The sequence below is a fragment of the Tubulanus polymorphus genome, chromosome 2 (genome assembly GCF_964204645.1).
Source record: "Tubulanus polymorphus chromosome 2, tnTubPoly1.2, whole genome shotgun sequence".
Taxonomy (NCBI): domain Eukaryota; kingdom Metazoa; phylum Nemertea; class Palaeonemertea; order Tubulaniformes; family Tubulanidae; genus Tubulanus; species Tubulanus polymorphus.
Window position 1 is genome coordinate 395,950 of NC_134026.1, and position 15,022 is coordinate 410,971.

Below are 15,022 nucleotides of genomic sequence, written 5' to 3' on the forward strand. Positions count from 1 at the left end.
GTCCAGATCGAGAAGAACCAACAAGGATGGAGGAAGTGCCAAGTGGAGGAGGAACTGACGGATGATGAATGAATGAATGAATATTGTTTTATTGTTTCATTGTTTCAGGAGGCAGTCCATTGGTGATGTCTGGCCGAGCACGGGGACGAGCTCGAGGTAAACCTCGCGGAGGAGGTCCAGCACCACCTCCCAGACGTCCCGGTGAGGAAGAACCACCGATCAGAGAGGAACCGATCGGGCCGGGTGTTTCTCGTGGACGGGGTAGAGGAGGCGCCGCTCCCTCTGAGGAAGCTCCTGTCGCTGGCAGCGGGCGGGCTAGTTTACGAGGTACAACACGCGGTGAGAGGAAGCCCGGCGCGCCCGCGGCACCACCTCCGACAGCTGAGATGGCTGCCCTGTCGGTCGGTACGGGCGATGCCCGTGATGTCGGTAATAAGAGAACAAGATGGGTGGAATTGAACACCAGACCGGCTCACGCTTCCGACAAAAAAGGTTCGTTAATCATTCATTTATTCAGATGTTAATTTTTGGAAGTAGTTATTTTACCGGACCCGGTCACCGACTTCTGAACGATATTTTGACGGATATCGTCTCTAATTGGCTGATTTACTCCGCGCATGCGCAGAGAGGTGCACGACTTAGAAAATTTGAGGGAAGTGTAGAGAACAGAGTTTGAGAAAATAGAGCGGTATAAGGCGGTAACTGGATCCGGCTAAGTAACCACTTCCTTAATTTTTTATCAGGTACCGGGTAGGTTTTACTGCGTTTTAAATGAAGCAACAGAATGGCCATTTATCTGGAAAATAGGGAATAATCAGGGAGTTTTGTAAAAAAACAGCTATAAATCAGGGAAAAGTCAGGAAAAATTTGCCAGATCGCGATTAAAATCAAACAGCTTCCCTCGGATCAAGTCAGAGTTCAAACAACAACAACACGAACATGTCACGGAAAAAGCAAGTCAAATAAAAATGGCCGCCATGTTCTTTGTTCCTGCTTTTTAACGATGCAAATATTAATTAATTCAAATTTTCCATCAATTGTAGGAACATCGGGAGCTCAAGTGTCGCTATTCACAAACCATTTTAGATTAGAATCACTCGGCCGTCAGTTTATACTCTACCAGTATTGGGTCAGTTTTAAACCGGAGGTCGATAGTAAACGAGTTAGAATCGCGATCGTCAAGAGTAACCCGGATATTATCGGTCCGGTTTCGGCGTTCGATGGGATGGTTTTATTTATACCTCGTAAATTAGATGACGTAAGTATTTAACAATCGAATAGATACTGATTTATAATAGACATGAGATGAAGTGAGTTTTAGACAGGCTGGCTTCTGACCTGAAAAAATTCATCCTCGCTTGCCATGGGTCCGGTATCACTCCCGAACTCGCTTCCACCAGCGCCCCCTGGCCTCACGAAGCGTGATTTCATTACTGGCGCTGTTGCGCATGACGTCATATATCGATTTGCGAAATACTTCCTTGTTCGGTAAAACATTCGCTGATTGGTCCATTTAACGGGAAAACCAATAGAAGCCTAAAGCTAAGTCGTTTGTTACAAGCGCTGTGATTGGTATGTCCGGATTCTGGTCGGCTAGTAACGACTCCAGCGACTCGTGAGGTCAAGGGGTTCGGCGAACAGCTTTAGCTTAGTGGGTTCGAATCCCTTGAAGATGGAAAAACTTGGAAATCTAGATAAATCAGGGAATTTGACAAGTTTTACCAAAAACCTGGAAAACTCCGGATACATTGTATATGGACGTGTTTTTTCTTCTGTCTTGTTCTTGCTTGTGACAAGTGGCACCAGGAACCTTTTGATAAGAAACAGGCCCAACTGAGGGTATCTACTATGTTTTGATGGGTGATCTGATATCAAGTGTCAGGGAAATAAGGATATTTTTGATTCCCTGGTCTGTAAGATCCCTGTAGTTCAGTGTAGGGGTCGCTATTATACGTTCGAAATGTAAAACTGAATGTTCAGTTTCATGAAATGTTTCTCTTACAGACGACAGTGTTCACGAGTACGACTACTTTCAATAATTCCCCGGTTGAAGTAACAATCAAATTCACAAATGAACTTACTCAAGGGGATGCCACTTCTTTACAAGTGTTGAATGTATTTCTGCGCAGGTGAGTCTGGGGAAGTCTGGTGCTAGGCTATTTCAAAACACTTTAGCTTGAATCGTGATTGTAATTTTGTAGTTCACTGTGGAATTGCGTTGTTTTAATTGTCTATTAATACAGAGCTCTATTCACTATTGGTATGCAGCAGATCGGAAGAGATTATTTCAACCCTAATGCGAAGATAAGCATCCCCCAGCACAAGTAAGTCAACTTACGATTTATTTCTCCCAATCTACTTCCACAGGTGCTCGTATCAGAGTTGTACGTAGTGTAAAAATGATAATCTTGTCAATCCAAGTAATAACTCTGATGTTGGTACTTCAGTCTTCAGCAATGGTTCCTAGCCAGATCCGTTGAAATCATAAATACCATCAATGCAGTTTTAATTCTCACTGTGCTAATTTTAACCATATTTTGAATGACTGATGTACAGTTGTTTACAGTTTGAGACATTCAGTGAATGATTTGATTGATTTTTCAGGATGGAAGTGTGGCCGGGTTTTACCACGTCAATATTACAGTACGAGTCCGATGTTTTACTCGGAGTTGACTTGAAATATAAAGTGTTGCGCAATACGACAGTTTTAGACATGATGGTTAATATTCATTCTCGGTCTCAGTCAAATTTCAATGAGGAATGCATCAAGGCTCTCGTCGGTGAGATTGTGTTAACGAGGTAAATTCAAAAGACTTATATTCTGCTTTCGCCTTCAGTAGGCTTGGCGGTACAAGTCAAATCCGATCAACTTAGAGAAAACTGTATTCCTCAGATGTTTGTTGTTTGAATTATTTTTCTGACTCTCTATACGAATTAGAAAACACCAAACTCGGATATCGCTCTCGAGTTGGACAAACTTTGTCGTCGACATCCGACTGAATCTACTATAGATATGGTTCACTAAAGAATGAATGAATTACTTTATGGACTTTACTCATAAGAATAGTACTGCATTAGTCTATATGTCTTATTGTATTACTTTATCTGTGATTAATCACTTCATTTTGATTCTCAATTCAGATATAATAACAAGACATATCGCGTCGATGATATTGACTTCAAAAAGAACCCGCAGTCGAGATTTGAAACACGGGACGGTTCGCTGTCATATGTTGAATATTACCGCAAGGTGAGTAGAGGAAATTGTTTTCAATGGAGAGATTATACTCGCCTGAAGTTCTAAGCTCAATTTCGATTGAGGAATCTTTATTGTAATCATTTTTGGCGCATTGCAATTCTCGGGAACATCATATTATTTTAACATAGAGATATATTTGACCCTCTCCTTACGGATCCCGGCTTACTCAGATAATTTTTCTTGAACTGAATGGAATTTTTTTTATCAAAGGCATATAACAAGAATATCACTGAATTGGGTCAGCCGTTATTGTACAGCCGACCGAAAGAAAAAGACAAGCGCGGCGGCCGAGATAATCCGATATATCTCGTACCCGAATTATGCGTATTGACTGGAATCAGTGACCAGATGAGAGCTGATTTTAACGTGATGAAAGACATGGCTATTCATACACGAGTCGGACCTCAACAGAGATACGATACTCTGTCTACTTTCATCAAACAATTGAGCGAGTTAGTAATAATTAACGATTTACCTTTAAACGATTTAATAGTTTAATAGTTCTTCATAAACAAGGAATTATTTCTAGATTGCATTCTTTTGAAATAGCAGATATTATATTTCTTTCAGTAATGCAGATGTTAATACAGAAATGAGCAATTGGGGATTGAAGTTTGCCCGAGAGTTAGTACGTGTTAGTGGAAGAGCGCTTCCACCAGAATTACTGCTGCAAAAAACATGTAGAGTAAGTATCAGTTGTAACTTGATAACTTGAAAACAGATCTATTGAATGAATTTCATCTCCAATATCCTCACATGTCAAATGGGTGTGATCACAAAAAAATTTACAACCATAATGTTATCTGTGAAAATGGCTAACAGGGAATAAGGAATAAAATCCTATATCTGAAATTTCACTTGCCCCCCTTCAAAAGCTACTTGCCCAACACAGGCAGTCCGATTGGTGGCACTATCATCTGTTGTATCGAGTGGGAAAAAAGCTTTGTGACATAAAATTGCACTAGCCCGGGGGACAAGTGATAATGATAACCTACTTGCTCTGATGAGAATATACTTGTCCCGGGCAATCGGACAAGTGCTTAGATCGGACCCTGGGCTAAATGTTTTTGCAGATCAGGTAAGAGTGTAATGAGAGGCTGATTACACTTTCCTGGAGAGATATATTATATTGATAAGGCTTCAACCATGTGAACTGCTGAATACCAACTATCTCAGTTTACGATGACCTTGTCATGTGTCTATTCAAGTGCTTTTTGTTTATAATCATTTTCTGTATTTTTTGCTACGTAACAAAGCCATAAAAAGAATTAGGTTAAATTTAATTGATTTGGATCATGATGCCTTATGACTAATCTATTTTTTACTTCCATCATGAATGAGTTAACTTGCTTTGTAGTTTTCGTACGATGCTAGAACAGCTGATTGGTCTCGCGAGATGCGCGGTAAACAATTGATTTCGGCGGTGAATCTTGAGAATTGGGGCGTGTTATTCACTACCAATGACACGGCAAAAGCGAATGATCTTATAAAAACGATGCAAAAAGTCGGGCCGCCGATGGGTATTAATCTCCGCGAACCGCTAAAGTAAGTTCTAATTCACGATCAATGACTCGATATTTTACCATTTACGCAGTATCCTCACACTCACATTTGATTTTGATTTGATAGATATAGAGTTGGTGAGGACAGGTTGGATGCGTTCAGACGATCGTTAGAAGCCGCTATCAAGCCTCAAGTTCAGCTCATTATGTGCGTCGTTCCGTCGAATAGAAAAGATCGATATGATACGATAAAAAAATTCTGTTGTTTGGCTCATCCAGGTAATTATACAACAATGCTCCCTATTCGGGTGTCAGATTGAAATTCTTTCCAGAAACCGACTCGTTTCTGAGTGAACAGTGATACACCTGCTGTCAACCTGCTCTCTGTCTATACACCCTCCTGACATTCAACAGACATTCAACATCTTCCCAAACCATGTTCATCCAGAAGTTGCCACCCCTTGGCAATTTTCTTTGAAAATGAATTAGGGAGTGATTAGGCATGAATTCATCATTTGTGAAAAATTAGTTCGTCCAGGCTTCGCCATTCAAAAGGTGATCATTAGAGGGGGCGTGGCTACAGACAGCTGATTGACAGCTGCATTAGTTTCTATCATTAATACTGAATACATCATCATTTCATGATGTGAATCATCGATGTTGATGTTTCATGTCATTGATTCTCGTATTAATGAATGAAGCTCACGTTATTTTTCTGCGTACTTCATGTTTCAGTTCCGAGTCAGGTAGTTGTTTCAAGGACGCTCAACAAAGCACAAATGTTGATGTCCGTAGCAACGAAAATCGTGTTGCAAATAAACTGTAAACTTGGCGGAGAGGGCTGGGCTACTGAAATTCCGGTAAGTGATCATTATTATAATCATTCTCGATATATCTCAATCATCCTCGATATGATATCTCAATCATCCTCGATGTGATATCTCAACCATCCTCGATATGATATCTCAATCATCCTCGATGTGATATTTCAATCATCCTCGATATGATATCTCAATCATCCTCGATATGATATCTCAATCATCCGCGATATGATATCTCAAGGATATGATATCTCAATCATCCTCGATATGATATCTCAATCATCCGCGATATGATATCTCAATCATCCTCGATGTGATATCTCAATCATCCTCGATATGATATCCCAATCATCCTCGATATGATATCTCAATCATTCTCGATGTGATATCTCAACCATTCTCGATATGATATCTCAATCATCCTGGATATGATATCTCAATCATTCTTATCGAGAATCTCATCTTATGTTGTATGTATAATTTTCATTAATGATTGAATTACACTGATGTACTGATGAGAAAAGTCCATTCAATTTTGAATGAAATGGAGAAGAGAAATTGGATGCAGAAAACTGCTATCCTTGCTTGCCATAAAGTGGAATCCTCGATTACCACGGTAACGTAAGCAGCTCCCCATTGAACTGTAGATGCACAAATTAAAGTGTATTGTGATGATTTATCTGATGATGACTGAGTTTCGATAGCTTTATCTCACAATCTGATTTTGGTTTCGATATTTTCAGCTGAAGAACATGATGGTTATCGGTATCGACACGTTCCACGAGAAAAAGTCACAGAGTTTTGGTGGATTTGTGGCGTCGTTGAATCCAAGTTTGACGAGGTATTACAGCAGATGTGTCGCTCAACAGAGAGGTCAGGAATTACATCACGCTATTGTACCATGCTTCGCTGGTAAGTCTTTCAATTCTCACGTTAAATATCGGAATTTATGATGTAAATTCTCTTGTGGTTCATATGTTGTTAGTATTATTATAAACTTTATTCACAATAAGTACTGATACCTTTTGAGTCATAAAACATTAAATCATATATGTACAAATAAAATCAATCTAGTCATAAGCTTGAATGAAAAGATGAGTTTTAAGAGCTGTATTAAACTGATAGAAATTTTCAATATATCTCGAAGTATTTGATGGTAAAACATTCCAGTCTTGAACTCCTTCTAGGCTTAGTGTGGTAAGATGCTAGAAGATAATGAGCTTTTAGGATTTTAATTGTGTTTCTGTTCAGCTCCATTCATACCAACTTTGATGCTAACATTGATTTCTGTTTTCGTAGCGTGCTTAAAGAAATACAATGAAATCAACGGCACCTTACCGGATCGTATAGTCATCTATAGAGATGGAGTCGGAGATGGTCAACTTCCGGTTGTTGTAGAACATGAATTGAAACAGTTCAGGAATACGTTTGAGGAAGTGAAACCCGGTTATTTGTAAGTCAATAGTGACCTCACTGTCACTCATTTCAACTGTATTCATATTCGTGATGAGTTTGTTGTTGTTTGTTCATTAACAAGCAATATTATTATTCATTTATTGATTTGTTTTAGGCCGAAACTTGCATTCATCATTGTGAAGAAACGTATATCAGCTCGATTCTTTATGTCCGCTGAAAGATCATTGTCAAATCCACCTCCAGGAACAATAATTGATAGCGTTGTGACAAAACCAGAATGGTAAGTAGTGATTCATTTCAATTTCCCATAATCAACAATTAATTTTAGTGATCATCATTTTGAATGACCACATACTATTTGACATCAGAACTGTGGCCATTATGACCAGTGGGTGGGTTTTGTGTTCATCATCAGGTGAATGACCGCATCGTAATGGTCATCATCAGAAGTGACCGCCATCGGGTGAATGACCGTGTTCTAGCCATTTCTCACAAACTCCTCACATGTTTGATGTAATTATATTTGTAGGTATGATTTCTTCCTGGTGTCTCAGTCAGTACGTCAGGGTACAGTATCACCTACTCATTACAACGTTATCCATGATACTACCGGATTAAAACCAGATCATATCCAAAGACTCACCTATAAACTGACTCACTTATATTACAACTGGCCGGTAAGTGTCTCTACAAGGGTATATTTAATGTGCACCTCTCACTGCGTCTGCCCTACTGTTCGATGTATCCATTTGAGAGATGGCCGCATCTGGAACATTAGTAACTATTAGTAACTGAGGATACACCAGTGGGAAATATGAATTTTCTCGAAGCGGTTTAAGGTGGGAAATACTCAGCAGCGAAACCCTTAATTCTGTTGTTTAAGTCTATATTCAGAGCTACCTATTCTCATCCTCACCCAGGGCTACAAAACTCAGTCACACTAGACCGAGTAAGCAGCTTAGATGATGTCATTATTAGCCAAACAAATCCTATTTTATTTTAGCCTGGGTTTTTCCATATTTTATCCATGAAATTTGCATCAGTAAATATACAGCGGGTAATCTGATCGGTGACACAAGTTTTCTTGCGGCGAACCTGTGCATGTACCTGCGCACCTGGTCTAGAATGGCGGGTTTTCTTGCCTCAAGCAATGCCGTCCCTGCCGGGGAGGATGCCTTTTCCAGGTTCTAATGACAGACATGAAAATTAGATTTCTTTCTTTTTCAGGGAACTATTCGAGTACCAGCCCCGTGTCAATACGCTCATAAGTTAGCGTATTTAGTTGGTCAATCTATTCACGAAGAGCCAGCGTTACAACTTGCAGATCGATTGTATTATCTGTAAACGATTATCTACAAGAAAGACAGCATTTGATGAAAGATTCAGAATAGAAATGTAAATTTTTAAAGAAATACTGTAACCAGGATCAACCTCTTGGTTGATTTGATCTGCTGTTCCTTACAGAACCACTACAACTGCTGGGAACAAAATGGGGTGTTTGATTTTGAAATTGCGAAACGAATGTAATTGTCAAGTGGAACTGTGCATCAGTGGCTGATGATGATAGATCTAGTGCGCTCTGATGTTTAGTGAGATGAATGGTCACCATGTTAATTCCGGTCCCTGTATATATTGAATAATGAGCTTTTAAGCGAACTTTATTAAAACTCATTGCGATGAGAGTCTGAGTTTAAATTCATGTGATTGATATTGCTTCCACAGTGCCACGGTAAAATAATTCTTCAAATCTATGATTTATCATTCTATGTATTGGACTTATTTTAGTGGTAGTAAAGGTATTTTAGTTGCAGGGTCCGATCTAAGGAATGAAAGCCACTTGCCCGGGGGCCAGTATATCTGATATTTCACTAGCCCCCTTCAAATGCTACATGCCCTTCACAGGCAGTCCTGATTGGTGTTCGTTGTATCGAGTGGGAAAAAAGCTTTGTGACATAATATTGCACTAGCCCGGGGGACAAGTGATAATGATAACCTACTTGCCCTGATGAGAATATACTTGTCCCAGGCAATCGGACAAGTTGGATCGGACCCTGTAGTTGTTTTAATTCTTGATGATGGGATTCAAAATTATTATTGTATCGTATCATGTGATTGCAACCAATTGCGAAACATTGCTCTCAAGTCTGTATTAAAAACACAGATTCTCACTTTTTTAAATTTGCATTTTTAGTGTGTCACTTATAGACTGATACCACCTTGAGTAGTACGTATTTATATATTACTTGTATAAGACTCGTATTCATTTCTTCTAACATTTCAATCATCTTCATTGATCGTCACGTGAAACTCACTCCTCAGTTCTTGCCTCTTGAGTAAGAATTAATTCATTTTTGATGTCTTTGTTGAATTATTTGAATTTTAACTGCAGAGAGCTATAGAATCATTAATAGATTCAGATTTAATTCAACTCTGTATTCAGAGATCAACTTTTCATTAATTCTCCATTGAGTGAAATTATGAACTGTCAAAAAATGTCTAATGTAAACTGTATTTCAATGTGCATGATGTCTAATGTAAACTGTATTTCAATGTGCATGTTATGTTTTAATGTTTTACTAATCCTTCTATAGATATATTCCCTATAGGGCGGATCATTATATCCTAGTTGAAATGAGGAATGTTTTGTGTGAATTTTTATCATGGTGGTTGTTTATTATACATCATTATCATATTTAATCGCGTAACGTTTTAATATTCTCAACTTAGGCTAAAAAAAATTGATACCTTGTTTCTCCGCTCTGCTGAGCTTAAATGTTGACCCGGCCGGCCGCCTATCTACCCTATACATTACTTTTTTTTAAATCGTGATCAATTTTACCATAACAGACCCGGCCGCTATAGAAATGAACTGTTTATAAATTTTATCATATTTTACAAAAATGACCCGGCCGCTGCGGAGAAACGAGGTATCATTTTTGTTTAGCCTTATTCTTTAGGAAATGCTTTTACATTTATCAGAATTTTATCGATCCAAATTGAGCTGATTGTGACGTTTAACATAAATAACATTCATATACATATACAATACATTTGAGTTGCAATTTATATATTTTTGGTGTTTGCAGCTCAAATGATGACGATTTATATTGATTTTTGTATGACATAATAATAATATTATACGTGAAAAATGTAGTGTACATGTGTTTGATTTCTGCAACTATGACTGATGAGGATTTTATACATTGTTTATTCATTCTGAAACGGCAATTCACCAGATGGCAGTTCAATGACGCTATTCACGCCCGAACTAACATCAAAATAACTCAGTAGACTCCTCCATTGGCGCTGATCCCGACCCGCGAACTCACGTAATCTAACCACACAGTCTGGAATTTTGCATTTTACCCATCCAAAATGTTGAAACCTTGACACACAATGACATTTCATTATATTATTTATTATATATATATATTGCCTCAGGCGTTGATAAGAATATAATATTTTATGAATTAAAAGATTTCATCGAAGAAGCATTAATCTATAATATACTAATGATTATAATTGATTCCAACTAATAACATCTAAAATCATAAATAATATATATTCAAAACTTTCGTTTTCATCATAATAGAATATTTCGTGTGCAAGTTAAAGCTATATACTAAATACTACCTGTGCACATCATCCATTTACTTCATAATTTTCTGACATTTTTTCGTTTCCTACAAATCATCAATCTAATGAAAGTAATCTAAGATCATTTTTTCCCCAAATCTTATCACATCACATGTAGTAATAAATAGATGGCCAAGAACACTAATATTCCAAGTAAATCCAATGCACCAGAAGAGATACATGTACCATCCAACTCAGATATCACTCTCAAGTCAAAAGATCCGACTTGAGCGGAGTCTACTGTGAGATGTGTCCGAGTTCAATGCTCGCGCTGAAGGAAGCCCGATTCCCAGTTCTAACTGGTGTTTAGGATTTGGTTTTAACGTAGCTGATGGGAGAGTGCTCTGTCCCGAGTATTGCTGTTTTTCAGGAGGTTTTGCCTCCTCATGTTGATGCCGGTAGATTATAGACTGTTCTGTCAGACTCTCACGTAGATCTCTATCATCGTACAGCTGTCTTTCAACTGTTGGTGTTCTTCCACTAGCCATCAGTTTGAGTAAACCTCCTCTACCCCTTCCCCGACCCATATATCCAGCCTCGTTTACGCCTACTGGAACACCGGGTCTTGGATGTTCAACAGACTCTAAACTTCCCTGAAGGGTCTGGGCTCTCCCTCTTCCCCTTGCTCTGCTGGTGGCACCATTATTATTCTTAGAAGACATCTTTAAACAGTTTCACCCTGTAAAAGAAGAAATTCAAAGATTTGTCCAACATGCAAATCTTATTTCAGCATCTCTAGAAATGTAGCATTATTTTAAATTACAGTGAAGTTGACTGGCTGCTAGCCATCATGACAGAGTGACCTCCTCAATACATGCACTTCCTAAATCTTAATACCGTGCACTGCTGGGTTTTCCTGGTAAAAACTGAACTTTCCCTGTGTTCTGATGAAAGACCAGAAGATTGTTATCTCAACACACCTAAGTGGTCAGGTTTGGTTATAGTTTTCTAGAGATTTATCAGATTTTATCAAATTCCCAGTATTTCCCTGAGAGATCAGTTAATATCTGTGTTTTTTTTACCAGTTTTCTAGAATCATGGTCACCCTGCATGAAAAACAATGAAATCTGTCGTTGTTGCCATAACCGTAACTAATCTAAACATCGTTATAATTCTATTGATTTTTCACTGATTCAACAATTTGAACTGTCAGTTTTTTAATTTTTCCATTTTGTGAACCGTGATTCCATAGATATATTATCAATTATTTATTCAAACTATTAAACATTTAGAAACTTAGGGATAAAATGTCTTATTAATTAAGGGTCTTACCTCAAAGAAATTCCTTTCTCACGAAGATGAGAGTTTAAAATTTGAAGCAGAAATCAAACAATAATCCCAGTTTCTCTAAAGAAACTTGATACGAGTGATGAAGCAGAAATTCACTGATTATCCCAAAGAAACCTCCGTCTTATATTCAAGTTCTTCCTTCAAAGTGAATCTTGCTCTGGGATCAGTGATGAAAAGTTGCTGACAAAAATTCTCAGTTCAGTCGCAGCTGTACCAGTGTACTGTATTTGGTGAAGATCTGAAAATTGAAGTCAGTCATCAGTAAGAACACTTTACGTTCACTTTCAACTTAACTATCCATGAAAATTTACCTGTTATCTAATCAACATTCCTCAGTCAAATATCATATTTTTCAGCTTTAATATGTTTAAAAAGATTGACTTCTACACATTTCTTATCTTCTTGGATGCATTATAAGTTAGTCAGTAACCTGTCTGTGGTTTAGTTTCACGATCGGATATTTTCACAAACCACAAACGTTGGTATAAGCCCATCCGATTATAAAAAGCTTACCACCAACGATTAGGTAACTAACTACATTATAAGTACACTGACTGACTTGATAAAATTGGCTAAAAAAAGCGAAACAGGTGCCTGGGATTCTCTTCTTTCTCGTAAATAGGCAGTGTACCTTCCCCCATAACTATTAATTTGAATAGATATTAGTTAAGAGTCTCTTACCTATCTATCTAGTACTACCCAGATGTTGAAGTTAGCAGGTATTACACATTTTCATCAAACGTCAAACCGTACTACCATCTAGGGTCAATTAAGTATTTGAATTGAATTAAATCTAGGGTTGTGATTTTGTTGGAGTACTCCCGCGGTCAATATGGATGGTATTGGAGCATTCCTGACTGGATATGTATAGTAGACCAATTGAATTCAATTCCAAATTTATTGCATCCGTTTACCATAAGGTGCATATTTTACTTTTAGATTAGCACTAAAGTGTAAGTGGCTGTTTGACTTGCAGACTCCACATGAAAGCAGCCAGTGCGTACCAACCCATAAAACAATGAATGTATTATTTGATGACGGATCAAATTACATTTCCTCCCCCAGGCAAATAAACTCCACAATGCAAGTTGAAGGTGCTGTTCTAGTGAGCCAAATTCAAATTCCTCAAGTTGCAAAATAAGTTTATTCCTCGTAATAAAACCATTAGGTGAAAGGAGAAATAAAGTATGGTGCCTGTTCGCTTGGACTTTCTTTACTGACACCATCCACCAGGACTTGGGGTCATTTAAAACTAGCCAGGGTTCAAAGAAAAGCGGCTCCAATGATGTAAGTTTAATGGATCCTTAAGTCTGGAGTCCTTGACATGTTGAGTGACAGAAAACAACGGCAGAGTCAATAGAATCATGATCCTAACACTGACTGGGTAGTTCAGGCCCTTCAGAAAACTATCACACACTGGCCTATAATATATCTAAAATAACTCTGGGACTGAAATTATATGAAAGTATTGTAACAATACAAACCATTTATTCTGTACAATGACATGGTTACACTATAATACAGCTTCTGACTTAACACTCTAACACGGATTTGGACTAATGTCTATTTATTAATCGATGAGACCTGTTTTTCTGGGATATTTTGCTTACTTTTTGGGGTACATACCTCATTTATGTCTTAACAGAATGCCAAAAATCGGGGACAACAACTGAATATCCGATATATTTCCAGTTCTGTACCAATTAGATGGATTGGCAAAAAGACTCCTTAAGTCCAGTTGAATGAGAGAGAAAATCCTCCATTTTGTCAAATTTCTTGGATTTGAACATTGTTACCATGCCTACGCCACCCTGATTTAGTTGTTGAGACCCCACAAGAAAAATAACTACATTTCGTAGGCATGGTGACAATGTAAAAATTCAAGAAATTTCACAAAATGGAGGATTTTCTCTCTCATTCAATTGGACTTAAGGAGTCTTTTTGCCAATCCATCTAATTGATAAAGAACTGGAAATATATCGGATATTCAGTTGTTGTCCGCGATTTTTGGCATTCTGTTAACACATAAATGAGGTATGTACCCCAAAAAGTAAGCCAAATATCCAAGAAAAACAGGTCTCATCCATTAATAAATAGACATTAGTCAAATTGGTCACTGGACCCTATGACCAATCCTTACAAAGCTGATAACCAAGAACTCGGTTGAGATTATATACAGAATTCTGGTAGGAAAGTTGTTACAGTTCAAATTCATTATTATGAAACCACGTTTTGGCTGTTGACTGACAGACGTTAAATTCGAAGTGTGGGATTTCTTCATTTATCTACAGTACACACAGATTAAAGTTTTTATCAACAACTATCGCAAGAGCTCTCGTTGAGTCAGGGGGCCTCGGCCCGGTCTCCTGAACAGGAGTCATCGGCCTCGGCCCGGTCTCCTGAACAGGAGTCATCGGCCTCGGCCCGGTCTCCTGAACAGGAGTCAAGAGACTTGGCTCTTCTTTCACCTCGACTGGAATTCTTATGTTAATCTTAATACCATTTCCTTGTTTTTCCTTTACAACCATATTTCAAGCACTGAACGACCCTAAAATGAATTTCAACTTGATCGATAGAATAGCTAGGAAAGCATAGAAGAGCTCAAAGGATGTGCTTTTTAATTTCATTATGGGTTTAGTATGAATAGCACAATACTGCAATTCAGAAATATTGCACTATTTATGCCTTACCAGTGGCTGAAGAAATTATTTTTTCCAATTGGAAGTATGTCTATAATTTGAAGCACTTATTTTACCGATCAATCCCAGTTTCTCATTGTAGAAGCTAGAATTCACTGAGTCCTGAAAGTATAATAGCAATAGTATCTTAGATTAGAATTCTCTGAAGAATTGAATACTCAGTTAGATTTATTTGTTGTTGACGTGTGTTGTACCTAACTAATTTGTTAAGTTGCTGTGATAAATCTGTATCGTCCTTAGGCCTTAGGCTTAGTAGTGTTGTAAATGTAAGCGCTTCTGTCAGAAGACAACAGTTGTTGTTAGTTGAGAATTTCCAGACGCAGCAACAAGCGCTCAAGTGACAAGTTCGATCAAGTTAGTTGATACAGTATTACACCTGAAATTATTTCTGAATTGTGA

The 15,022-nt window shown here is 38.0% G+C and overlaps 1 protein-coding gene across 1 annotated transcript in view; it reads left to right on the forward strand.

The window, feature by feature from the left end:
- The window catches only part of LOC141898808 (piwi-like protein 1), a 14,364-nt gene extending 4,231 nt beyond the window's left edge, over positions 1-10,133 (forward strand). The window contains exons 2-17 of the mRNA XM_074784920.1: positions 109-492; positions 1,044-1,258; positions 2,005-2,129; positions 2,244-2,324; positions 2,605-2,799; positions 3,142-3,250; positions 3,470-3,711; positions 3,830-3,944; positions 4,617-4,804; positions 4,889-5,040; positions 5,497-5,621; positions 6,326-6,494; positions 6,882-7,035; positions 7,153-7,278; positions 7,528-7,675; positions 8,226-10,133. Of these exons, the coding sequence (XP_074641021.1) occupies positions 126-492; positions 1,044-1,258; positions 2,005-2,129; positions 2,244-2,324; positions 2,605-2,799; positions 3,142-3,250; positions 3,470-3,711; positions 3,830-3,944; positions 4,617-4,804; positions 4,889-5,040; positions 5,497-5,621; positions 6,326-6,494; positions 6,882-7,035; positions 7,153-7,278; positions 7,528-7,675; positions 8,226-8,342 (2,628 nt within the window). The 5' untranslated portion in view covers positions 109-125 and the 3' untranslated portion in view covers positions 8,343-10,133. The remainder of the gene's footprint in view (positions 1-108; positions 493-1,043; positions 1,259-2,004; positions 2,130-2,243; positions 2,325-2,604; positions 2,800-3,141; positions 3,251-3,469; positions 3,712-3,829; positions 3,945-4,616; positions 4,805-4,888; positions 5,041-5,496; positions 5,622-6,325; positions 6,495-6,881; positions 7,036-7,152; positions 7,279-7,527; positions 7,676-8,225) is intronic.
- Positions 10,134-15,022: the final 4,889 nt, after the last annotated feature.